This window comes from Dreissena polymorpha, chromosome 7 (assembly GCF_020536995.1).
Source record: "Dreissena polymorpha isolate Duluth1 chromosome 7, UMN_Dpol_1.0, whole genome shotgun sequence".
NCBI classification, from domain to species: Eukaryota; Metazoa; Mollusca; class Bivalvia; order Myida; family Dreissenidae; genus Dreissena; species Dreissena polymorpha.
The window spans coordinates 31,139,085-31,166,831 of NC_068361.1; the positions used below are offsets into that span (position 1 = coordinate 31,139,085).

At 36.7% G+C, this 27,747-nt stretch overlaps 1 protein-coding gene and 3 long non-coding RNA genes across 10 annotated transcripts; 2 read left to right on the plus strand and 2 right to left on the minus strand.

The window, feature by feature from the left end:
• The first annotated feature begins 2,915 nt into the window (after nt 1-2,915).
• On the plus strand, nt 2,916-20,249 carry LOC127836989 (uncharacterized). 3 transcript variants are annotated; one of them, XR_008029034.1, is made up of 3 exons: nt 2,916-3,143; nt 13,508-13,990; nt 20,065-20,249. It is a non-coding gene; the product is annotated as an uncharacterized LOC127836989 (long non-coding RNA). The 3 variants fall into 3 exon arrangements; XR_008029033.1 differs by lacking the exon at nt 13,508-13,990; XR_008029035.1 differs by lacking the exon at nt 2,916-3,143 and having other exon boundaries at nt 13,278-13,990.
• Nucleotides 4,849-8,418, plus strand: LOC127836988 (uncharacterized). Its single transcript, XR_008029032.1, has 2 exons — nt 4,849-5,928; nt 6,151-8,418. It is a non-coding gene; the product is annotated as an uncharacterized LOC127836988 (long non-coding RNA).
• LOC127836990 (uncharacterized) lies at nt 14,190-15,211 on the minus strand. The gene is made up of 2 exons (XR_008029036.1): nt 14,507-15,211; nt 14,190-14,361 (listed from the first exon to the last, which is right to left on the minus strand). It is a non-coding gene; the product is annotated as an uncharacterized LOC127836990 (long non-coding RNA).
• Nucleotides 16,650-27,394, minus strand: LOC127836986 (uncharacterized). Of its 5 annotated transcripts, none has more exons than XM_052363670.1 (7): nt 27,213-27,394; nt 26,255-26,384; nt 24,977-25,102; nt 21,055-21,088; nt 20,024-20,161; nt 18,914-18,998; nt 16,650-17,229 (listed from the first exon to the last, which is right to left on the minus strand). In XM_052363670.1, the coding sequence occupies exons 3-7, from the start codon at nt 25,045-25,047 to the stop codon at nt 17,015-17,017; spliced, it is 543 nt and encodes a 180-aa protein (XP_052219630.1). In that variant the 5' UTR covers nt 25,048-25,102; nt 26,255-26,384; nt 27,213-27,394; the 3' UTR covers nt 16,650-17,014. The 5 variants fall into 5 exon arrangements, with proteins under 5 accessions (XP_052219630.1, XP_052219629.1, XP_052219628.1 ...); XM_052363669.1 differs by having other exon boundaries at nt 26,229-26,384; nt 27,213-27,393; XM_052363668.1 differs by having other exon boundaries at nt 24,977-25,127; nt 27,213-27,392.
• Between the last annotated feature and the right edge of the window lie 353 nt (nt 27,395-27,747).

Consider the following 27,747-nt stretch of genomic DNA (forward strand, 5'->3'; position numbering starts at 1 on the left):
GTCGTCGGAAGACATTTCCCACCAACCATCCTGTCTTGAAAGAAATAACTTTTGAACCCGATTATCGGGTAATACTAACTTTTTTTTACATAAAGTTTATTAGTGAATTATGAACATTTCATAAGGATCTCAAGGGTCACAACAGGTATATTATATAATATATATATAATCAGATTTTCCATATGCAGTTAGAGAGCACAGCGGCCCGAATAGCATGGACAAGTTAACAATTTTTTTTTTTTAAATTCTAGTGTGTAAAATTACTTTGCATTGCAGAGAACTTTAAGATCATTTTATTTCTTAAAAAATGTTCCAAGTTATATCCTGAATGATTTTAGGCCTTAAATTATTATGGAAACAAGCAATTTTAATAATAAAAAGGCCCTGTTGAGTTTTTAATTTGTTCTCTTAAAGATTTACAGAAAGACCTCTTTTTAGCTCGCTATTATATATGAAATCTATATAGTGGGAGCAATTCTACTCACCCGGCGTTTGCGTTAGCCTTACATTGGCGTTAGTGTGAGCATGCAAATGTTTAAAGTTTGCGGACTACCCCAAATATTTTCAATGTCCCTTGGCATATTTCTTTCATATTTTGGCATACTTCTTAACAAACTGACCCAACCTATAAACAAGAGCAGACAACTCTATCAAGCATTTTGTATAATTAATGGCCCCTTTTCCACTTAGAAAATGCAGCAAATGTTTAAGTTTGTTTACTACCCCAAATATTTTTCAATGTCCCTTGACATATTGCTTTCATATTTTGCATTTTTCTTTTACCAACATGACCCCAACCTATAAACAAGAGCATACAACTCTATCAAGCATTTTGTAATAATTATGGCCCCTTTACCATTTTTGAATATTCATATTATTGATAAAATCTATGTTAAAGTTGGCGTACCACCTAAAATATTTTCAACGTCCCTTGACATATTGCTTTTCATATTTTGCAAACTTATTTAACCAACATGACCCCAATCTATAAAGAAGAGCAGACAACTGTATCCAGCATTTTGTAAGAATTAATGGCCCTTTTTCCATTATTATATGCATATTTACTTAAGATTCAACCCACTAATATCTTTGACAAGTTTTAAAATTACGCCGGTTGGTTTGAAAAACATGGCATTTACGGGTGGGGCATTTTCCTTTATGGCTATATTAAACCTTGTTATCAACTCTAGAGGCCACAACATTTAATTTTCAGATTTCATAAACTTGTCAGGTAACATTTTTCCAGATGATACTTTGGAGATTTGGAAAATGGTTTTTGGTTGCTTTAAAACCTGGCCACCAGGGGGCGGGCGTGTTTTCCCTTTATGGTTATTTATATATGGTCCATATATGGTTATATATGGCTTTAGTAAAAACCTGTGTGAACACTCTAGAGGCCCGCATTGTCCAAATCTTCGTGGAAATTTGGTCAGAAGATTGGTACTCAATGATATCTTGGATGAGTTTGAAAATGGTTATGTTTGCTTGAAAAACAGTGGCTGCCAAGGGGCGGGGCATTTTGCCTAATATGGGCTATAAATGGGCTATAGTAAAATCTTCGTTACACCCTAGAGGTCCACCATTTATTGTCCGGATCTTAATGAAACATGGTCAGAAGATTCATCCCAATAAATATCATTGACGAAGTTTAAAAAATGGAGGCTGATTGGTTGAAAAACATGGCTGGCCAAGGGGGCAGAGCATTTTCCTTCGTAGGCTATAGTAAACCTTGTTACAACAATTCATAGAGGCCCACATTTATTGTCTTGATCTTTATGAAACTTGGTCAGAATATTTGTCCCAATTATGTCTTGAATGAGTTCGAAATGGGTATGGTTCTAAATATAAACATGGCCCACCATGTGGCGGAATTTTTTCCTTATCGGGCTTTAGTAAAACCTTGTTTAACACGTTAGAGGCCACATTTATTGTCAAGCTTCATGTACAATTTGGTCAGAAGATGTGGTCTCATGATATCTTGAAAGAGTTTGAAAATGGGTTACATTGCTTGGAAAACACGACTTCCAGGGGCGGGGCATTTTTTTCATTATATGGCTATAGTAAAGTCTTGTTAACACTTTAGAGGCCACTTTTATTTCCGATGTTCATGAAAAAATGGTCAGAAGATTCATCCCAATAATATCTTGGACGAGTTCAAACATGATGCTGATTGGTTGAAAAACATGGCTGCCAGTGGGCTCTGCATTTGTTCTTTTATGGCTATATAGTAAAACCTTGTTAACACTCTAGAGGCCACATTTATTGTCTGATCATCATGAAACTTTGTCCGAAGATTTGTCCCAATGATATCTTGGATGAGGTCAAAAATGGTACAAATACGTACAGACTTTAATGATAAACACTAGTCTGGCCAATGTCGTCTTACAAGCTGGTATATACACTCACTGCTAGAGCAGAATCATTTGTCATCTGTTGCAGACAGGCAGTGGTGATCGTTCTTAGCAAATTGAGTTGCCGTTCTTTCCGTAGCTAAGGCTTCTAAGCACACACTGATTTGCAAAATATGCTCTGTAAATTCTAAAATGCGACCAACTAAAAACAAACCCTTTGCCAACTTCTAGGTCAAAGGTTAAGTTTGAACATCATGATTCCTTTTAAATGGCAAATGATATTCGCGTACGATCTTACAAACTGTAACTCCCTATTCCCAACTCGCATTTTCATCAAAGGGCATGAAGGGTGTCCAAGGTTGACAGGTTGGAATCTTTGAATGGCAGGGTGCTGCGCCCTTCCATTCATGCCAAGCTGGAGCACTGGTTTTGATGGTGTTTCACTTGTAACACACCAAGCAGTATGACCCATTATATTTATCAACATGGCTAAAATGAGGCCAAAATAAATGCCCTTTGTTTATTTCCAAAGACATGGATGATCATCTTTGTCTCTGAATATATTATAAATACTCGTGTTGTTGATTTTGTCCTGTTTGCTTATTGCAGGAAAACTGTTAACGCATTATGTTGTGAAGACTCCTCTGTAATCAGACAGCTAGCAGTATTATGATTATCAAATATTAAAATTTGACTTAACAATATAGCGCTTCAAATTATATAAGACTTTATTTTTGTTTCAGATATTTTCCAGTTTCCCCTCACAACAATTTGCATCAAACCTCTTGTCTGGTAAGAAATTTCCATTGAAACCAACTGCTGGTAATACTATCTTTTTGGTAATGGGGGCTATATAGGAAACCACTTTGTCGGTCCGTCAGTCTGTCCCGAAATTTCATCAGATCTTCACCCAAACTTGGTCACAAATTGTATCTAGATGATGTATAGGTCAAGTTTGAATATGGATCATGCCCGGTCAGAAACTAGGTCATGGGGTCACTTATTGTGTTTTAAAACCTGAAGTTTGTCTGGGCCATAACTTTGTCATTTATTTCATACAGTATTTTAAATGATGGAACAGTTCATAATGATTTCAAGACATCTTCTGATCCCTGGAAGATAAACTAGGGATTGATCTGTCTGTATATAACAGTTCAGAGACTTCCAATCTAGCGTGAGAAGATGTAATGATAATGTAAAATGAAAATTACATATAACCATACATGCCATAATTTTTCAGACCAATTCCGGGACATTGTGTTAAATTGTCCGGGACTTTTGCCGATTTTCCGGGACATGTATAAAATGTAGTGATATTTATAGACATATAGCATTTTTGGTACGTTTTGTTTTGTTTCGCATCGTTAATTGCAAAAGTTCTAAAAGCCTATCCGAAATATACTTGATCTGTTAACGTCAAATTAAACATTACTAGTTCCTTTACTAGATACAGGCCATGTGTTTTCAGTGTAAGCGTTCTAAACATAGATGGTGACGTCACTGCGTTATTGTTATTAAGACCGGTGTGTAACGCGTAGTTGTTGATACACCTTTATTCATTTATAACATTTATATAATAAAAAATACAACAATACAGTACCGTTAGATTGTCAACTCAAATCAATTCACAATACATACAACCAATCACATAAAACAATACAACAAAACAGTACCGGTAGATCGTCAACTTAAAATCCGTACAGTCACACATTAGTTACACTCTTGTTTCGATGTAGATATAAGTCAATTAACAACCAAACAATGCCGCCTTTTCGGTTTGACAGCGAACGTGAGACAATCAATATGATAACAGGACCCCTGTTAATTGATCGATTTTGACACGTAGCGTAGACTGCCTATTCGGTAGGCATTGTTATGGAGACGCTGCATATATACACAGATTCGAGTGTGCAGTTAAGCCTAAGATAAGGTACATGTATATATGGATTTTGTAAATTCAGGGACATTTGACAGATTTCCGGGACAGCGGGACAAGTTCTTCATTTCCGGGACTGTCCCGGAAAATCCGGGACGTATGGCATGTATGATATAACAGTTCATACAGTTTAAGAAATACAATACATTTATACAATGTCCGTTTTTATGCCCCCGAACCAGCGATTTTGAGGGCATATTAAAATCGTTCCGTCCTTTAGTTTGTTAGTCCATCCGTCCGTCTGTAAGTTAGTAAGTCCGTCTGTCAGTCCGTCCGGATTATTTTCCGTTCAATAAGTCTAGCAATTGTCATCAGATCTTCACCAAACTTCATGAAAATGTGTAAGGCAATAACATCTAGGTCAAGTTAGATAATGGGCCAATAGACCCAGACACCCCTGAGTTATGGCCCTTGAATCATAGTAAAATAGGGTTTTTAGCTCGACTATTATATATGAAATATATATAGTGGAGCTTTCCTACTCTCCCCGGGGTTCCAGTGTCCGTGAGCGTTGGAATGAACTATAGTGGGGGACATATTGTTTTCGCCCTGTCCTGTTGGTCTGTCTGTTGGTTTGTTTGCTCCAACTTTAATATTTTGCCATAACTTTTGCAATATTGAAGAAAGCAACTTCATATTTGGCATGCATGTGTATCTCATGGAGCTGCACATTTTGAGTGGTGAAAGGTCAAGGTCATCCTTCAAGGTCAAAGGTCAAAATATACCTAGAAAGGTGCAGATTTGCTTCAGTTTTGTGTTTAGGTTCATTTTATTCCTAAAATATCACAGCTATTACACTATGCCTCCAAACAATATACAAAAGCTTGACCCAAACCAAGACACTCTTGATGTTAGTAATGGTAGGTGAACGTAAGAATTAAATGCTGGCAATTCACATGAAATTGACATGAGGGTTTATTAATTATCCATGGTCCTGATCCCTTTAATATCTGAAATCCCTGTTTGTGCATATAACATAATGAGAACACCCTTTGGGCGACCTAACTTTGTATTTCAATCAGTTTCTTGTTTTGACCATTATTTTACATTATTATCAAAACTTGTTAGTTTCCTACCCTTGAAAAAGGAGAGGGACTTACGGTTTGCGCTCTGTGTCTGTCAGTCTGACACTTTTCTGGATCCTTCGATAACTTTAAAAGTTCTTCACCCATTTACTTCAAATTAATACTGAACCTCTCTTATGACAATACGGTCAATCTAAACTATGTATGGCCCCATTACTAACCCTGGGGTGCCCCTCCCACATAGGCCACGCCAACCCAAAATTGCCTTTTACTATAATTTCTTCATTTCTACACCGATTCACTTCTAATTGATACTGAACTTCTCTTATGACAATACGGTCAACTATGCATGGCCCCATTACCAACCCTGGGGCGCCCCTGGGTCAAACATGCGGCGTGGGGATATGCGTCGGTCTCTGCCGCGCCATTTCTAGTCAACATTGGAGACATTGGCATCTTAAAGGAATAAATTATGTATGAGCCCAAATTTTGCAGAACTATGGCCCTTGCTCATTTTTGTTTAGCTCCTCAGCTGAAATCATCATCTAGCAGTCACAATAGTTGAGCGGTTGGAGAGGCATGCATTGCGTCCTACTACTGCTCAGACTATATTATGGTAATGCCTTATCCAAATAACACAAGTATTCACCATGTGCAACTGTCTTGTTGTCTGTATAACTCTCTCTATTAGCTCAAAGTAAAAAGCATTTGAATTTGCACACTTTGGTATTTTAGTTTAGTTTTGTTTGGACATTACAATTGTTTTGAAACTAAAGATTAGTGTTGGGGCATTACACTTCTCTTTAAAATGTTTATTTGTGATTATTATTTTTTTCAGTTTGGCAGACAAAACATGCTGATCAAAAAGAATGTGTACCACAGGGGCCAGTGTTTCCATTTGAGTGATTGACAAGAAGAAGAAGAGATGAGAAATGTTATCATCATATTTTAGTCCCTACATTTATAGTGTACAGCTCAATGTATTGAACCGGTGTTGTAGAATATAATTGGAGATACATGCGAACATTATAACATTATATATAAGATGATATTTCAAAAGCAATAAGAAATAAAAAGTATAAAAAGTTCAAAACAGTAAACCTTGTGTTTACAGTGGACAGGTTTAAAGTGGAAGTGACTAGTTATTGTTGATCATAAGCTGCACTGATGGAAAAAATAGTGGGAAATTACTATCTAGAAAACTGTTTAACGTACGACAACAGTAGTGGAACTTCATAAATGACCGTATGTAACAGGGCTGGGCAGTTTTCCTTATATAGCTATAGTGAAACCTTTTGAACACTAGTGAAGTCACTGTTTTTTTTCCAATCTTCATGCATTTTGGTCGAATATTTGTTCAAATGATGGCTCAGTCCAGTTTCGAAATTTTTATGTCTATTCAAAAAACATATCCACTAGAGCACGAGGCAATTGTCTTTATATGGCTATAATGAAACCTTGTAAATTCTCTAGAAGTGACATTTTTAGCCATATCTCCATAAATTTTGGTCAGAATATTTATTCTAATGATAGCTCAGTTGTCGAGTTTGTAACTGGTTCCGGTTTGTAGACTAACATGGCTGCCAGTGGACATGACAGTTTTTCTTAATGTGCTAGAGTAGAACCTTGTTAACACACAATTGGCCCTTTTTATGTGCATTTTTCATGAAAGATGATCAGAGCATTTGGCCCAATGTAATCTCAGCTGACTTTGAAACTGGATCACATAACGTCAAAAAGTGGGTCAAAATGTCAAATTAAAAAAAGCTTGTAAACACTGGAAGTTGCATTTAAAATTGTGTTCCTTTTTTATGTCCCCCACTATAGTAGTGGGGGACATATTGTTTTTGCCCTGTCTGTTGGTTGGTCTGTTGGTTGGTTGGTTTGCGCCAACTTTAACATTTGCAATAACTTTTGCAATATTGAAGATAGGAACTTGATATTTTGCATGCATATGTATCTCATGGAGCTGCACATTTTGAGTGGTGAAAGGTCAAGGTCATCCTTCAAGGTCAAAGGACAAATATATGGGTCAAAATCGCTCATTTAATGTACACTTTTGCAGTATTTCAATATTCAAGATAGCAACTTGATATTTGGCATGCATGTGTATCTCATGGAGCTGCGCATTTTGATTGGTGAAAGGTTAAGTTCATCCTTCAAGGTCAGATGTCAAATATATGTGTCCAAAATCGCTCATTTTATTATACTTTTGCAATATTGAAGATAGCAACTTGATATTTGGCATGCATGTGTATCTCATGGATCTGCACATTTTGAGTGGTGAAAGGTCAAGGTCAGAGGTCGAATATATGTGGCCCAAATCGCTTATTTTATGAATACTTTTTCTATATTGAAGATAGCAACTTGATATTTGGCATGCATGTGTATCTCATTGAGCTGCACATTTTTAGTGGTGAAAGGTCAAGGTCAAATATATGGGTCAAAATTGATCATGTAATGTCACTTCTGCAATATTGAAGCTAGCAATTTAATATTTGAAATGCATGTGTATCTCATGGAGCTGCACATTTTGAGTGGTGAAGGGTCAAGGTCATCCTACAAGGTCAAACGTCATATAGGGGGACATTGTGTTTCACAAACACATCTTGTTTAAAGTTTGTCAAAACATTTGCTGTAATGATAAGCAAAGTCAAGTTTATAAATAATTATTTGTCTACAAATTACATATTTTTCATCAAGTTCATTTATTATTCTAAACTACACCCTCTCAGAATAGTTTAGTTACTTCTGGTCACAGTTGAGCACCTTAGGGCTCTTGTTCTATAATTTGATTGTTTTGGAAAATTGTCATTTTGCCAAAATGTGAGCAAGTCCAAATTTAATTAACCCTGCTTTGTAGTATCTTGTTTTCCTTATATGTAAAAAGTGGAAAATTATCATGAATATGACTGCATAGATATTTGGTATTCAGCAAAGCATCGTGTAAATGTAGTAAAACTAAACACAATTGTGTTAGCATAAAACTGGCCATGCCATGGGGGTCAAATGGTTAATACAGACTTGTAGGAAAAAGACTTCTAAAAATTTTATCCGTTAAATATATTTTGTGTACATAATGATTAGCTTTTTCCTTCAACTTATCGCTTTCATGGTGTAAAGAAAACATGCCGACTTACTAAGTAAGTCGGAGATCTGGGTTTGATTCCCAGTGAAAGTCAAGTCACAAGGAAAAATGCTTATTGTTGGAAGGATTTATTAGTTATTCAAAACGTAAGATTTTTTCTTTGCTCGTTCAGTTACAAATAACAGCAAATGATCTGAAAGTATTTGTTTATAACGTAGAAGTTAGTGTCATGAATAGTAAATTGGAATAATGCACTTAATAGAAACTTTACATATTGTATATAAGACTAAAATACGCAGAAATGAAATACCAGTAGCATTATTAATACATTTTTATACCCCCACAAACGAAGTTTGTCGGTCCGTCTGCCTGTCTTGTCTGTCGGTCCGTATTAAGTGTCCGCTCTCTAATTCAAGTTGTTTTTACCCGATCTTCACCAAACTTGGTCAGATGTTGTATCTATATGATGTCTAGGTCAAGTTCGAATATGGGTAATGCCGGGTCAAAATCAAGGCCAAGGGGTCACTTAGTGCGTTTTAAACTTTGAGCATGGTGTCCGCTCTCTAATTATGCACCCCTTCGAAGAAGAGGGGGTATATTGTTTTCCACATGTCGGTCGGTCGGTCCGTCCATCAGATGGTTTCCGGATGATAACTTGAGAACGCTTAGGCCTAGGATCATGAAACTTCATTGGTACATTGATCATGACTGGCAGATGACCCATCTTGATTTTCAGGTTACTAGGTCAAGGTCACAGTTATTCCAAATAATAAAATGGTTTCAAGAAGGTAACTCAAGAATGCTTAGGCCTAGGATCATGAAACTAAGGATCATGAAACTTCATAGGAACATTGATCATGACTGGCAGATGACCCCTATTGATTTTCAGGTCACTAGGTCAACGGTCACAGTGACAAAAACGTATTCACACAATGGCTGCCACTACAACTGACAGCCCATATGGGGGGCATGCATGTTTTACAAACAGCCATTGTATGTACTACCACCCCATGCTCGTATATAAGTAATGCCGTATCAAGCCAGTACTATACTAGCGAGTCATGTATCGGATATATCCTACTACCCATGCTCGTATATAAGTAATGCCGTATCAAGCCAGTACTATACTAGCGAGTTATATAGCGGGTATATCCTCCTACCCCATGCTCGTATATAAGTAATTCCGTATCAAGCCAGTACTATACTAGCGAGTCATATACCGGATATATCCTACTAACCCATGCTCGTACATTAGTAATGCCGTATCAAGCCGGTACTATACTAGCGAGTCATAGCGGGTATATACTACTACCCCATGCTTATATATAAGTAATGCCGTACCAAGCCAGTACTATACTAGCGAGTCATATACCGGGTATACCCTACTACCCCATGTTCGTATATAAGTAATGCCGTATCAAGCCAGTACTATACTAGCGAGTAATATAGCGGGTATATCCTACTACCCCATGCTGGTATATAAGTAATACTGTATCAAGCCAGTACTATACTAGCGAGTTATGTACCGGGTATATCTTACTACCCCATGCTGGTATATAAGTAATGCCGTATCAAGCCAGTACTATACTAGCGAGTTATGTACCGGGTATATCCTACTACCCCATGCTGGTAAACGAGTCTTATACCGGGTATATCCAACTACCCCATGCTCGTATAAGTAATGCCGTATCAAGCCAGTACTATACTAGCGAGTTATATACCGGGTATATCCTACTACACCATGCTCGTATATAAGTAATGCCGTATCAAGCCGGTACTATACTAGCGAGTTATATAGCGGGTATATCCTCCTACCCCATGCTCGTATATAAGTAATGCCGTTTCAAGCCAGTACTATACTAGCGAGTTATATAGCGGGTATATCCTACTACCCCATGCTCGTATATAAGTAATGCCGTATCAAGCCAGTACTATATTAGCGAGTTATATACCGGGTATATCCTACTACCCCATGGTCGTATATAAGTAATGCCGTATCAAGCCAGTACTATAATAGCGAGTCATATACCGGGTATACCCTACTACCCTATGCTCGTATATAAGTAATGCCGTATCAAGCCAGTACTATACTAGCGAGTCATATACCGGATATATCCTACTACCCCATGCTCGTATAAAAGTAATGCCGTATCAAGCCAGTACTATACTAGCGAGTCATATACCGGATATATCCTACTACCCCATGCTCGTATATTAGTAATGCCGTATCAAGCCAGTACTATACTAGCGAGTCATATACCGGATATATCCTACTACCCCATGCTCGTATATTAGTAATGCCGTATGAAGCCAGTACTATACTAGCGAGTTATATAGCGGGTATATCCTACTACCCCATGCTCGTATATAAGTAATGCCGTATCAAGCCAGTACTATACTAGCGAGTCATATACCGGGTATATCCTACTACCCCATGCCTTTATATAAGTAATGCCGTATCAAGCCGGTACTAAACTAGCGAGTCATATACCGGATATATCCTACTACCCCATGCTCGTATATTAGTAATGCCGTATCAAGCCAGTGCTATACTAGCGAGTCATAGAGGGTATATCCTACTACCCCATGCTCGTATATAAGTAATGCCGTATCAAGCCAGTACTATACCTGCGAGTCATATACCGGGTATATCCTACTACCCCATGCCTTTATATAAGTAATGCCGTATCAAGCCGGTACTAAACTAGCGAGTTATATAGCGGGTATATCCTACTACCCCATGCTCGTATATAAGTAATGTCGTTTCAAGCCAGTACTATACTATCGAGTTATATACCGGGTATAACCTACTACCCCATGCTGGTATAAAAGTAATGCCGTATCAAGCCGGTACTATACTAGCGAGTTATATAACGGGTATATCCTACTACCCCATACTCGTATATAAGTAATGCCGTATCAAGCCAGTACTTTACTAGCGAGTCATATACCGGAAATATCCTACTACCCCATGCTCGTATACCCGGTATAAGTAATGCCGTATCAAGCCAGTACTATACTAGCGAGTCATAGCGGGTATATACTACTACCCCATGCTCGTATATAAGTAATGCCGTTTCAAGCCAGTACTATACTAGCGAGTCATATACCGGGTATACCCTACTACCCCATGCTCGTATATAAGTAATGCCGTATCAAGCCAGTACTATACTAACGAGTCATATACCGGGTATATCCTACTACCCCATGCTCGTATAAAAGTAATGCCGTATCAAGCCAGTACTATACTAGCGAGCCATAGCGGGTATATACTACTACCCCATGCTCGTATGTAAGTAATGCCGTACCAACCCAGGACTATACTAGCGAGTCATATACCGGGTATATCCTAATACCCCATGCCTTTATATAAGTAATGCCGTATCAAGCCAGTACCATACTAGCGAGTTGTATACCGGGTATATTCTACAACCCCATGCTGGTATATAAGTAATGCCGTATCAAACCGGTACTATACTAGCGAGTTATATAGCGGGTATATCCTACTACCCCATGCTCATTATAAGTAATGCCGTATCAAGCCAGTACTATATTAGCGAGTTATATAGCGGGTATATTCTACTACCCCATGCTCGTATATAAGTAATGCCGTATCAAACAGGTACTATACTAGAGAGTCATAGCGGGTATATACTACTACCCCATGCTCGTATATAAGTAATGCCGTATCCAGCCGGTACTGTACTAGCAAGCTATATACCGGATATATCCTACTACCCAATGCTGGTATATAAGTAATGCCGTATCAAGCCGGTACTATACTAACGAGTCATATACCGGGTATATCCTACTACCCCATGCTCGTATATACGTAATGCCGTATCAAGCCAGTACTATACTAGCGAGTTATATACCGGGTATATCCTACTACCCCATGCTCGTATATAAGTAATGCCGTTTCAAGCCAGTACTATACTAGCGAGTTATATACCGGGTATATCCTACTACCCATGCTCGTATATAAGTAATGCCGTATCAAGCCAGTACTATACTAGCGAGTCATGTACCGGATATATCCTACTACCCCATGCTCGTATATAAGTAATGCCGTACCAAGCCAGTACTATACTAGCGAGTTATATAGCGGGTATATCCTACTACCCCATGCTCGTATATAAGTAATGCCGTATCAAGCCAGTACTATACTAGCGAGCTATATACCGGATATATCCTACTACCCAATGCTCGTATATAAGTAATGCCGTATCATGCCTGTACTATACTAGCGAGTTATATAGCGGTATATACTACTACCCCATCCTGTTATAAGTAATACCGTATTAGTTACACTGTTTGTAACTGATGGTGTATGAGAGCGAAGCTCGAGAAGGGAACTGAGGGTGTATATCCTATCAGTTACTAACTGTGTATCCATTATATCTCAACCGATTACTCGGGGTGTATGGAAATTTCTCAGGGTGTATGGAAAATACACAATGGGCACATGGCCTCTCAAAGCAAATCGAATCAGGTCATTTGTGTAGGAGGCGAGTTATACCTTACTACCCTATGCTCGTATAAGTAATGCCGTATCACATCAGTTGTATTTTTGACGTCATTTAGTTATATACAGGATAGTCATATAGCGGGTATTTCCTATAACCCCCAAGTACGTACTGTTAATGCTATATCAAACCTGTTATATTCCTAATTTCACAAAGCGGGTATAACCGACTATCCCAGGCTCAAGTTTGCCAAGCGGTATCTACGCAGTAATATTCTATATGTCATTATGCGGGGATACCTGACTATCGTATGTTCGTATTTAAGTGATGCTGTAGCACATTAGTTCAACACTCACAAGTCATACCAAGGGTATATAGGGTTAGGGCCACTTAACCTAATCATATTGTTCACTGCTCGCCTGCATGGTCTGTTCTTCTAAAAGCCATGTAAGAAACACAATCATTCTGCTGTGTGCATATTTTGATCAAATTAATGAATGCTAGTTCGGTTGTTCGGCGTAGCTGTCTTACCAAGCTTTTCACATTAAATACCCTTTATCAACAAACAATTAAATGATGGGGAAATTTCACGCCTGTAGACCCGAATGAATGAATCAGAATATTTTAATTATTGATTTCAGAGAAATCACCCACAGCATTGGCCAAATCACTGCGGAAATCCGGACTTCTTCATGCACGTTTTTGACCTAACAACAATCACTGCGAAATAGCGCAGACCGTGTTTGACTTACGCTGGCCGCATACGCATTAAGACCTATTTTCGCAAGACGCGACTATAAGTGTGATTTGGTTGTGTTGAAAGAACACTGTGCATGTATGAACTATTTACATCTCATTGCGATGGCGATATAATAAATTCATAATAAGCCTTGTGAGGCCACATATGATCACATGTAGTATATTTTTATCTAAGGACAAAATTGTTCGGTTTGAATATACGTGCACTTTATAAGAAACACATCATGCGGTGGATATGCGACAATTAAACCTTTATTTTCTATTTAAATATTTATAAACGTGAATATACGACTTGCTTTAACGATACAAGCGTTAATTCGTTACTGATAGGATCATGCGGCAGCAATGAATAGGACACTCCTCGTGTAAGTAATCATCATAGTCTAGGGACCCTTCAGGTTTCGCATCGTAAAAAGTGTGACCCAGTAATATTGCTTAAAATGGTTGAGCTAACTTAATTTTCATCTTTTCTCGTGCTCTTTAATTACCCACATATTTAGGTCTGGTTGAAGTACTTTTACTTCCCACAGAGCAATTCGGTTCAAATTACTAATAACAACAATACACATTTTTAGCTTTATTTCAAATGTGAACATATTTATTTAACGCAGACGTGTACATAATTTTAACACAGAACAAGGGCTGTTTGTAAAACATGCATGCCCCCCTATGGGCTGTCAGTTGTAGTGGCAGCCATTGTGAATACGTTTTTGTCACTGTGAACTTGACTTTTGACCTAGTGACCTGAAAGTCAATAGGGGTCATCTGCCAGTCATGATCAATGTACTTGAGAAGTTCCATGATCATAGACCTAAGTATTCTTGAGCTATCAACAGGAAACCATTAAACTGTTTTGAGTCACTATGACCTTAATCTTTGACCTAGTGACCTGAAAATCAATAGGGGTCTTCTGCCAGTCATTATCAATGTACCTATGAAGGGGGTCATCTGCCAGTCATTATCAATGTACCTATGATTTTTTTATTTTATGATCCTAGGCGTAAGCTTTTATGAGTTATCATCCGGAAACCATTTTTCTATTTCGAGTCACTGTGACCTTGACTTTTGACTTAGTGACCTGAAAATCAATAGAGGTCATCTGCGAGTCATCATCAATGTACCTATGAAGTTTCATGATCCTAGGCGTAAGCGTTCTTGAGTTATCATCCGGAAACCATTTTACTATTTCGAGATCAATAAACCTATGAAGTTTCATGATCCTAGGCCAAAGCGTTCTTGAGTTATCATCAGGAAACCATCTGGTGGACCAACCAACTGACATGTGCAAAACAATATACCCCTCTTTTTCCAAGGGGGGCATAAATATAATATTAATTTTTAGTAATCTAAATTAAATCAAAATTGCTAGATTGTGTTTTCCGAGAAATTATCGGAAAACATCGTTAAAGTTAAAGGGTATCTGCCAGCTTATGCCATTAAAACACAAATGTTAAATGACAAAAGCTGTTGCCCGGTTCACGGCACGCGGAGCCTACCCTATTGTGAACCAAAATCTTTTTGTGTATTTCATCCTAGTAGTTACCTTGACATAGAACAGACACATTGGTTACTTTTATGAAACAATTCTTATAAAACTTAGGTATACAAATTGCGACATTGTTGCCCATTTGTCCGTCAGTCCATGTCCGAATAGTAGCTAAAATTGAGAAAACTCAGTAAGATTTCATGAAACTTAATATTCACATAATTTTTAAATACACAAAATAATACATTGACCATTTTAATTTTGTGATAAAACTTGGTTTACAAATGAACTCAGAAGAGCAATGTGATATTTATTTTGTCCCTACCGTTTTCACATGAAGGGATTTACGGTTGACCCACTGTCCATCGGTCTGTCAGTCAAATAAACCTGGATCTGGTTACAATGTTTTCCTAAGATTTCACCAGGTTACCTACTTTTTGGACACACTCAACCCAGGCTTACTCAACCAAGATGAGCATGTCGATCAGGTTTCATCAACATTGAGTCGAAAAAAGCCTGGTTTCTTCCATCACCTGATGATCCTCTAACACAGCAAGTCAATCCTCGAATGTCCGAAATATGTTCTGGTTCTTATAGTGGCAGACAAAAACAAGACCTATGATTTTAAGTAAATTTGTTATGTTCATATATACATTAATTATTCCAACTATTTTTTTAGCTCGTATATGTTGTTATACAATTGTATTAAACATGGCCATTTAAGTCTTTCATAAGATTCTAACTAAACAAATGAGTTTTAATTTCTTTTAAAACTCTTGATGCAAGCAAACGATGAACGGCAGTATTGGGGGAAAAAAACTGGCAGACAATATGTATTTGACCATCAAAACTAGAGAAGATTGAGATAAAGATATGCAGAAAATGAAGCAACACCAGTTCATACACAGTGCTAAACTCACATCATAGAGATGTTTAAGTTCATGGATTTCAAGACTATTAAAGCTCAGGACTTTGGTACAGTCTCCCCATCTACAGCATTTCTCTTGAACCACATGAGAGATGATATGTGCATCTTGCTGTCCTAAGGAGTGGAAGTCTTCCTTGCAGGATATCCATTTGCACGAATACTCCTATAACAAGCAACTTTGTAAACTGCAGATTGGAAGCCAAAGTCAATTAACTTACAGTGTCCACATTTTTAACTTTAGTTATAATCATTTTCACAAATGTTATTTTTGATTGAAATGTTAATGAAAAGGCAAAAAAAAGAGATTTACTGTGAAAGAAGTCAATGGAGATAAGCCTACTAATAGCTCTTGGTGTGTATTGTGGATTTCACCATGATTTGTTTAACTCTATTTTTGTTTTATTTATCTATATATTGATATTTTCTATGAGTTCTTTACGCAGATACACATCTAATCAGAGCCTCTGTTAATGTAATAAAAGTATGTTACTGTTCTGTTCTTCTGTTAATAACTAATCTAAAAAGAAAGAAAACAAGTAAATTTGCACTATTGTATGAATATGGCATACACTTATTTTTCCATGTTGAAATCTTATTAAATTTATGATATGAAGCCCTAAAATGTTTGTAACAAACAGATGGATGGACTGACAGACTGACCGATGGAAAACGCCAACACTATATCTCTCTGGCTTTGGAAAGGATAATGATTCAACAGAAAGTAGAAATCATCAATAAAAACTTGATGCATCTAAGTTAACTTAGCAATTAGTGAGTTCAATATGTCCTTTAACTGAACAAAAAACAGATGTTTCAAAAACTTAACATGATTTGTCATTTGTTGCAAATATTAAGAAGCACTTACAGGTCCTGGGTTTCAATCACCAACATATGATAAAATAGTTCTCAGTAACAAAAGGCACAAAACTGCAAGAAAAAAATCACTTTAATGTTAAAATAAATATATATAGTTATTCAATAAACAATGTATATTTTGTCATAAAGTACCGGTCCTGGATTGTTCTCAACATCATTTAAGAGCATCAACATCCGCTGGGACAGGTTAACATGTTGTTGAATACACAGCTGCATCATGATGTTATGAAGACCACCTTGTCCACACATACGACCCAGAATCATCAGCCCAAACATCTTGATCCACATGGTGGGTGGGAAATGTTTGTATGTTCCTAAAGAACAAAACATGTTAATGATTTATCATTTCAAGTATAAAAGGCAAGCCTTAAAATTCTTAGAAAGCTTTAACATCTGAAGGTTAATATCACCCTGGCTGTGCAGATCTTGGTAATATACCCATTTAAAAAACATTCCTTAAAGCCACACACCTTGAAATGAAATATCTGGCATAGTAAATTTGGATATAAATAAGAAACATATTTTATCTTTGCCAATTAGAATATATCTGGTGGTTGCAAGGTAGAAATCCGTCTTTCTTGTGCTTTAAAACTTAAAAATAATTGTGTTTCTCGAATTGAACATGTACGTATACAAATCATACATTCAGTTTTAAAATATAAAAAAATAAATTACTTGCTAACTAGGCTATAGATTTAATGACAATTTTGCACACTTTCAAATTGCATCTATATGTACTGAGTAACATGTATTTCATTTCAAGGTGTGTGGCTTTAATGTAATAAACAAGAGTGCTAAACTGTCACAAGATACACCCGTTTGAAGGTTTTGGACACCATGCTAAACGCTGGAAATGCACTAAGTGACCTAGTTTTCGACCCGGCATGACCTATATCTGAACTTGACTTAGATATCATTAAGACACAACTTCTGCCCAAATTTGGTGAAGATCGGATGAAAACTCTTTCAATTAAAGAGCTTACACCATGCTAAATCCTTGAAATGCACCCTGTGAACTAGTTTTTGACCCAGCATGACCCATATTTGAACTTGAACTAGATATTGTCTAGATACAACTTCTGACCACATTTGTTGAAGATCAGATGAAAACTACTTCAATAAGAGAGTGGACACCGTGCTAAATGCTTGAAATGCACTAAGTAACCTCGTGACCTAGTTTTTGACCTGGCGTGACCCATATTTGAACTTGACCTAGATAACATTTTGACACAATTTCTGACCAAATTTGGTGAAGATCGGATGATAACTACTTCAATTTGAGAGCGGACACCATGCTTAATCTTTGAAATGTACTAAGTGAACCCCTGACCTTGTTTTTGACCCGGCATGACCCATAATTGAACTTGACTTAGATATTGTCTAGATAAAACTTCTGACCAAAGTTTGTGAAGATTGGATGTAAACTACTTCAATTAGAGAGCAGACACCATGCGAAATGCATGAAATGCTCTAAGTGACCTCGCGACCTAGTTTTTGACCCGGCATAACCCATATTTGATCTTGACCTTTATATCATTTACACACAACTTATGACCAAATTTGGTAAAGATCAGATGAAAACTACTCCAATTAGAGAGCCACCAATGCTAAATCCTTCAAATGCACTAAGTGACCCCGTGACCTAGTTTTTGACCTGGCATGACACATATTCAAACTTGACCTAGATATTGTCTAGATACAACTTCTGACCAAGTTTGGTGAAGATCAGATGAAAACTATTTGAATTACAGAGTGGACACTGTTATGGACGCCGCCGCCCGCCAAGGGTGAAACTATAATACGTCCCGTTTTTTCAAAACCGGCGTATAAAAATAAGTAATATCCCTCACATGGTTCAGGTCACACAATTAACTTATAGACAATAGGCAATACTTAATTCATTCACTTCAAACTGTTTCTCTTGACAGATAACAAATGTTCAATCAAATTTTCATTCAAGATCATTTGGTTACAAATTTGAAATATACTAAAATTTGCCTTCATAATGGAAACTTCTATTTTCCAAGCATGCCTTCCACTTCCTTGAGCTGACTTCGTTGAGTTCATGATTAGCAGATGCAATCTGTAAGATTTACTTATAAATAACTCTAAAATAAGTGATTGTTACCCAAAAAATAAAAAAATATAAATTCTTTTGTCTAATTACACACTTTCACATACATAAATGTGACACACGCATAAAGGCCCATAACCATCCAATCAAAATATTCAGAAAAAGAGGTGCTCATTATACTAACAGTAATGACTAAGTTTGTATACATGTATGTTTTTTCAACTATGTTTTGCAAAATATTCTCATGCAAACCAGGGTTTCCAATTTAATAAGCCACATGTACATTGCATGTAACAGGGGTAAGACAATGCTAACAAGAAATGTGGTTGTCAGAAACACAATGCCCCCTAATGCGCCACTTTGATTATTTTTTTTACCTTTGACCTTTAAGGATGACCTTGATCTTTCACCACTCAAAATGTGCAGCTCCATGAGATACACATGCATGCCAAATATCAAGTTGCTACGTTCAATATTGCAAAAGTTATGAAGAAGGTTAAAGTTTTGGTTAAAGTTTTTGAATATTTTTTTTTGACCTTTGACCTTGAAGGATGACCTTGACTTTGACCTTTCACCACTCAAAATGTGCAGCTCCATGAGATACACATGCATGCCAAAAATCAAGTTGCTATGTTCAATATTGCAAAAGTTAATATGAAGGTTAAAGTTTTGATTAAAGTTTTGGGACACACACACACACACATGGACACATACAATGACAGACTGGCCAAAAACAATATACCCCCGATCTTTCGATCCGGGGCATAAAAATAATCCTGGTTGTGTTTTTCAAGCAATCTAGCTAAAACAAACAGGTTTAATAAAATAGAAAGATTAACTAAAATGAACATACCAGTTATATAGGGCTATAACTATCATATTGAGTATGTCAACACAAAATCGTGTAATTAGTTGCTAAAAGATACAGAAAGCTTTATATGGGAAAGTGCATGTGTTGACCTCCTTTTTTTGTTACTTTATTTGTACATAAAATGCTTGTCAAGCATACACAAGTTAGTGATTTAAAGTCATACCATTGGTGAGCCTATCAGCTTAATTTTACTCTCTTTTCCAGTCTCTGGTTGCTTGATGTGGCGACTGCAGAAGTGGCTCAGCAAAGCGTCTTCGTTGGAGCAAACAACCCTGCATTCTGGACACCGATTGTGCGCCTCCTTTAAATATAAAACTTTGTGAAACATAAAAATATATTAAACATTTATTTTTCATCATTTTAACCAATAAATACCTACTAAACAAGAACTTTGACATTAACTTAGATAAGAAAACAAATATATTATTTTCAATTAAATTGTTAAACAAGAGCTGTCTCCATAGGATGACGTATGCCCCCAATAAATGCTTTGATAGAAATTATGAGCATTTTTCGAACCCTAAACGCGGACCCTAAGGTCAAGGTCATGGGGTAAAAATTTGTGTGGGTATGGAAAGGCCTTGTCCATATACACATGCATATCAAATATGAATGTTACATCTGAAGCGACAAAAGAAGTTATGAGCATTTTTCGAAACCTAAACACAAAGTGTGACGGACAGACAGACATCAGACAAACAGACAGAAGGACAGTTCGATCACTATATGCCCTCCTTCGGCGGCATAAAAAAAGTTAATCCAGAAATGCAAAATAAGTCCCAAACTAGAGAGCGGACACCATACATAAATCCTTGAAATGCACGTAATGTAAGCAAGTTAGTTCAAATAACAATGTACACAATTTCAATACTTTCTTAAAGTTAGTTCAAATAACAATGAACACAATTTCAATATTTTCTTATCACTTAATCAATAATTATTATTTAAAAAAAAACCATCCTGACAGTCCCCTCACATTTATGTGACTGAACTATCAGTCAAAAAAACGTTTGTTAGCTAACAGGGAGATATCTGTTATGGGAGAAGGTTCAAAATATTTTTGCCATTTCTTATATCACACTGCAAGTGTCAGTGCTACTGGCTCTGGGCATTTTCTATTTTTATCAAACCACTAAATTCAATGTATTTTATTCAGAAAACTTTGCAAAAGACAACCTCAGTGTCTGGACTGACCTGATGCACCAAATCGCACAAGTCAGCTACAACTCTGAAATTATTTCAATACAATCATTTTCATTAATAAAAATAGATAACAAGAGCTGTCAGAGGACAGCGCCCTCGACTATTCGAGAGCTTGACAGTATAACGTAAGCCATCATGGGGAAATTGTTCATATTCAATAATTTATTAGATGATCTTTCAAAAATAAAAAAAGGAAAAAAAATTAAAATTTGGGGAGGGGGTAGGAGGGTTGAGAGGGGGGTATAACATGGGGTGTGGTCATTTATTAGACGATCTGACGATCTTTCGAAAATAAAAAAAGGAAAACAAAAAATTTGGGGGGGTGGGGGGGGGGGGGGGGCAGGGATTCTGGGTTGGGGCGTGGGGTATTGCAGTGCTGCAGCTAGGATTTAAAAAGGGCAGGGGGATTTTTTGTCAAAAGGGCACTTTGGACGCGCAGTATTTTGTCAAAAGGGCACTTTCGAGCGCACGGGCGTTTCTAGAATGCTTCCTCATGCATGTTAATTTATGTGTTATCAATAATTGTAAGAATAAATTATTCCCATTGTCATTAAACAATTCAAATTTAATTACTACAATGAGGAATAAATTAATTACAATGTATTTTAATAAGAGATTTATTAATCATCATATGTAAAAAAAAAAAATAAAAAAAAAAAAAAAAATTTAAGGGCAGGGGGAGCCCTAGGAAGGTCAGGGCGGAGGTTCGGGAGGGCAGGGCGGGGCGCCCTTCGATTTAGGCCTAGCTGGAGCACTGGTATTGCACGGGTGGAATCCATTGTGGTATTCAGGTAAGTGTTGTTTTGTCAAAGTATTAATAAAATCTTATCATAAATAAAGAAGTTATGTGAATTAAAGCAAAAAGTCCAATTCTCAAAGTAAAAAAGGGGCCATAATTCTATCAAAATGCTTGATTCAGTGGTCTAATCTTGTTTATAGGTTGGGGTCATGTTGGTAAACAAGTATGCAAAATATAATAGCAATATGTCAAAGGACATAGGAAATATTTGGGGTAGTACGCAAACTTTAACATAGATTTATCAATGATATGCATATTCTGAGTATAAAAGGGGCCGTAATTCTATCAAAATGCTTGATTAAGTGGTCTGCTCTTGTTTGTAGGTTAAAGGTCATGTTGGTAAACAAGTATGCAATATAACAAAGCAATATGTTAAAGGACATAGGAAATATTTGGGGTAGTACGCACAATTTAACATAGATTTATCAATAATATGCATATTCTAAGTATAAAAGGGGCAATAATTCTGTCAAAATGCTTAATACAGTGGTCTGCTCTTGTTTATAGGTTGGGATCATGTTGGTAAACAAGTATGCAAAATATGAAAGCAATATGTCAATGGACATTGAAAATATTTGAAGTAGTACGCAAACTTTAACATTTGCACGCTCACGGAAACGCCAACGCCGGGGTGGGTAGGATAGCTTCACTATATATATTTCATATATAATAGTCCAGCTAAAATACAGTCAACAATTAAAGAGTTGTTGTCACTGGGAATGTGATCTTGCATATATACACTTCATGTTGACAACATATTATTTTCAATTAAATTGTTAAACAAGATCTGTCTCCATAGGATGACGTATGCCCCCAATAAATGCTTTGATAGAAATTATGAGCATTTTTCGAAATCTGAATGCATTTTTTGAACCCTAAACACGGACCCTAAGGTCAAGGTCATGGGGTAAAAATTTGTGTGCGTATGGAAAGGCCTTGTCCATGTACACATGCATATCAAATATGAATGTTACATCTGAAGCGACAAAAGAAGTTATGAGCATTTTTCGAAACCTAAACACAAAGTGTGACGGACGGACAGACAGACATCAGATAAACAGACGGAAGGACAGTGCGATCACTATATGCCCTCCTTCGGCGGCATAAAAAACGTTAATTTAGAAATGCAAAATAAGTCCCAAACTAGAGAGCGGACACCATACTTAATCCTTGAAATGCACTAAGTGACCCTGTGACCTAGTTTTTGACCCGGCATGACCCATATTCGAACATGACCTAGATGTTGTCTTGATACAACTTCTGACCAAGTTTGGTAAAGATCAGATGAAAACTACTTCAATTAGAGAGCAGACACCATGCTTAAACCTTAAAATGCACTAAGTGACCCCATGGTCTAGTTTTTGACCCGGCATGGCCCATATTCGAGCTTGACCTAGATATTGCCTAGATACAACTTCTGACCAAGTTTGGTAAAGATCAGATGAAAACTATTTGAATTAGAGAGCGGACAAGAAAAGTGTGACAGACAGACAGACAGTGCGAAAACTATATACCCTCTTTTCTTCGAAAGGGGGCATAAAAAATGTGGAGTAAAATATATACAAATGTGTTCTTTTTCTTTGCAGACTGACTTACCTATCAAAATAGTTACATAAACAAATATGTATAATTATATTGTTAATATTATGCGCATAAATAAAACATTTGCTATTTCATGTAAAATTAATTGTAGACAGCAAATAATGAAACAAGAAACCGTTTGAGACGGGTGATGCTCCACAAAGGTTTTTTGTCACAATATTGCACTATATATTCAGATAAAAGGAAACGTCTTGAGGGGCATAACTTTGGACAAAATAATACAATGGATGGTTTAGTAACTTAAAAATTTCAAAGGGCCATAACTCTGTAAATAAATCATCTAACCAGAACCCACTAATAACATGCGCATCTCCTCAAGGTAGTTAAGCTTCCCATAAAGCTTCATTGTATTCCAGTCAGTAGTTTGGGAGAAATAGCCCGGACAAGAATTGCACTATATGTACAGTTATTAGAAAATTTCAAAGGGCCATAACTCTGTGAAAAATCATCCGACCATAACCGGCTTATAATATGCACATCTCCTGTTGGTAGTGAAGCTTCCCATAAAATTTCATTGAATTCATGTAATAAGTTGCTGAGAAATAGCTCGGACAATAATTGCACTATATGTACAATGGAAAATTTCAAATGGCCATAACTCTGTGGAAAATCATCCGACGAGAACCGGCTGATAATATGCACATCTCCTGTTGGTAGTGAAGCTTCCCATAAAGTTTCATTGAATTCCCGTCATTAGTTGCTGAGAAATTGCTCGGACAAGAATTGCTCTATATGTACAATGGAAAATTTCAAAGGGCCATAACTCTGTGAAAAATCATCCGACCAGAACCCGCTGATAATATGCACATCTCCTCTTGGTAGTGATGCTTCCCATAAAGTTTCATTGAATTCCAGTCATTAGTTGCTGAGAAATAGCCCGGACAAGAATTGCACTATATGTACAGTAAATGGAAAATTTCAAAGGGCCATAACTCTGTGAAAAATCATCCGACCAGAACCCGCTGATAATATGCACATCTCCTCTTGGTAGTAAATCTTCCCATAAAGTTTCATTGAATTCCGGTCATTAATTGCTGAGAAATAGCCCTGACAAGAATTGCACTATATGTACAGTTAATAAATTTTTTTAAAGGGCCATAACTCTGTGACAAATCATCCGACTAAAACCCGCTGATAATATGCACATTTCCTCTTAATAGTGAAGCTTCCCATTAAGTTTCATTGAATTCCGGCCTTTAGTTGCTGAGAAATAGCCCGGACAAAAATTGTTCACGGACGGACAGACGGACTGACGAAGCGGCGACTATATGCTTCCCCCCAAATTTTTTGGGGGAGCATAAAATGTCAAATTAACATAGATAATAGAAAATATTGTGAAATGCTTTATTTATAAATTAGAAACTAGATAACACTTCTAAAATGATTGCAAGTTTCAATGACTCATTGAGGAATAAACCATGTAAAATGTTAGTTTTGCAAATTTATATAGTTATGGGAAACAACTACATTAAATTTAAATATCAAAGCTTTTTTTTATAATTGTATATGTACCGGTAAAACACCGCTTCATTCGTAAGAATGTCATTTGAGCCTAGATGAAGATACAGCTGTTGAACATCCATCTTCCGCAAGTCTCTCAACAATGCATGGAAAAACGATCACAAGAAAATTTGGCACCTTTGAAAACAGAGTTGGCGAATGTCTGTGTAAATAAATCACAAATATACATGAATGAATACACAAGGAAAATTCATGCTTTGCCTCAAGATTAAAATGAAAAGTTTGCAATTACAATTCCCTACAATCTGTAAAATATTCCACACGCTTAAATAAAATATATAACCATGCAAATTAGTTAGAAAACGCAATGATGCCAATCATTGCACATCAGCATAATAAGTTTAACTTTATATTGATGACAAATACTGTAATCATACGAAGCTTAGGACTTGACATTTGAACTGTTTAAGTATAAAGAAATGAAATAATTACATCATTTATAGAAACTATGAGTATCACGTTTAAATGGTGGCATTTCGTGTTTTCTCAAAAATGTTTACAAAAACAGTAAACATTTAAACGACTGTTGATATCAACATAATCCATTTTAGTTCATTACGTTACAATGTTGCAAAACTTATTAAAAGCTGTTAAAAAAAGACTGGTATACATTTGTATCATGTGTGCCAGATGGCCCTTATTCACAACAGCGTAAACATAACAAAACACCATGTACGACCTAGACGGCTTGAATATTTGACACACGTCGGCACAAAGTGCTCGGGAAAATTTTCCAGCTATTTGTTGCATGATCATTCCCCGAATTGTCTTGAACATTTGACGCGCGTCAGCACAACGTGCATGAGGAAATTTTTTCCGACATTTATTCATCAGAATTCATTTTTAATTTCATAAACAGATACTCGTTTTTATGTACATCTTGTTAGGTAGAAAACAATAAAAAATTTACACAGGTGTAGTCTTATTGAAGAAATGTGGGATCAATATTTATTTGTCTTTGTTATAAAATACTACGGCATGTAAGTAGAAAATGTGTACCCAATGACTCAACAACGGCAAGAACAGTTGGTTTTAATATGACGTCATTGCCCAAATGGGTTATGATCTGAATATAACTTCTGGAAATAATCATTACTTTCAGTTTGGAAATGCGATGTCAATGACGCTTTTATAACTGACATATGGATACCGTTTAAACGGTAACCTTTTGTTTATTTCATTAATCATTTCGTTTTAACGTTTAGAAAAATGTGTACATGTGATACCATTAATAGAAACAAACCTGAAACTGTAATTACTGTTCTATACCATTGTCATTACATATTCTCATCAGAGATTGGCAGGCATTTGACAGCTATATCATCAGGAAGAATATCCTTAATCCGATGAGCATTGGAGTCCCCAGCAATACGGTTCACTTTTCTCCTGTCTTGGGCACCTGAAAAAATAAAAGGAAAATGCTTCCTGACACAACACTGCATCCTGTTCAAAAGAGCCTGCGTAATAAATCTACTAATTATAAAAAGACAAGTCTTAACAACCCAAATACTACCTTAACAATACTATTGCAACAAGACTAATAAGGACGACTAAACTTGTCTTATGTGTATCTAACTACACAAAAAGAATATAAACAAAACAGATCAATCACGCTTTAATAAAAATAAAGGTCACACAAGTTAAAAAGCACTAGTTTTCAATAATCAATAAATGTCAAAATTGCAATACACTGGTCAGTGTTCAGTGCAAATATCACTATGAACATGTCAAAAGTGTCAATTATTGCACTAGTGTGTAACACACTGAATGTGTCCAAATGCGCGAAGCACCTGTTTTTTAATAATTAGTATTAAAGTGTCACTCAAAATTGCAATCCACTGGTAAGTGTTCAATCAATGCAAATATCACACAGACTTCACAGTCACTATAAACACATCAAAAGCGTCAATTATTGCACTAGTGTAAAATACACTGTAAGTGTCCAAATGCGCGAAGCACGTGTTTTTAATAGATCACAAAATGGGTAATAAAACGCACAGTTGAACTTAAGGTGAAAAGTAAACACAAATCCTTCGTTTACTCACATCGAGTTACTAGGACTTGGTCGCGAAAATGAATGCCACTTTGAATTATACACTTTACAACGTCGAAATACACCAAATCACAATTAAAAGATAGCTATTGCAAGTTCAAAAACAAAACTGAAATATATAAGCGCCGAAATGACTTCTTGATCTCAAAACAATGTCACAAACGTATACAATACCGGATCTCAACCGTTTGAAAGCTCGTGTGCAATCAAAAGGGGAGATTATTCCAACGATTGTTTCTCCATTCGGTACCCCTCGCACGTTATTTGATTACGCTTTCTTCATATATGGTCATATTACACTCATTCATAACGTTTATTTATAGATGTTTGTGTTGTGACATATATGGTTATGATTACCATATAAGGTAAAGACGGCCAGGGACCAAAGTCGCTCTGTTAAACAGTGTTATATCCTTCACGCTGCGCACAGACACAGTGATGCAGCCAAATTTTAGGGGATTTCTCTCGAATCAGCCTTTAAATATTCGAATGTATTCATTCGTGCCTGCTGGCGTTATGTAGAGGTCATTGAAGTTGAACAGCTGGGTAAAACAGGTACGCCGAAAAAGCGCGAGAGTGTTCTATACCGATATTAAGGTAAGAGACTGGTTGACACCGTGTGAACTACTAGAGTCATTCTATACATAGATGGTGACGTCACTACGTTATTGTCACCAGTAAGACCGGTGTGACACAATGCTACTAGAGT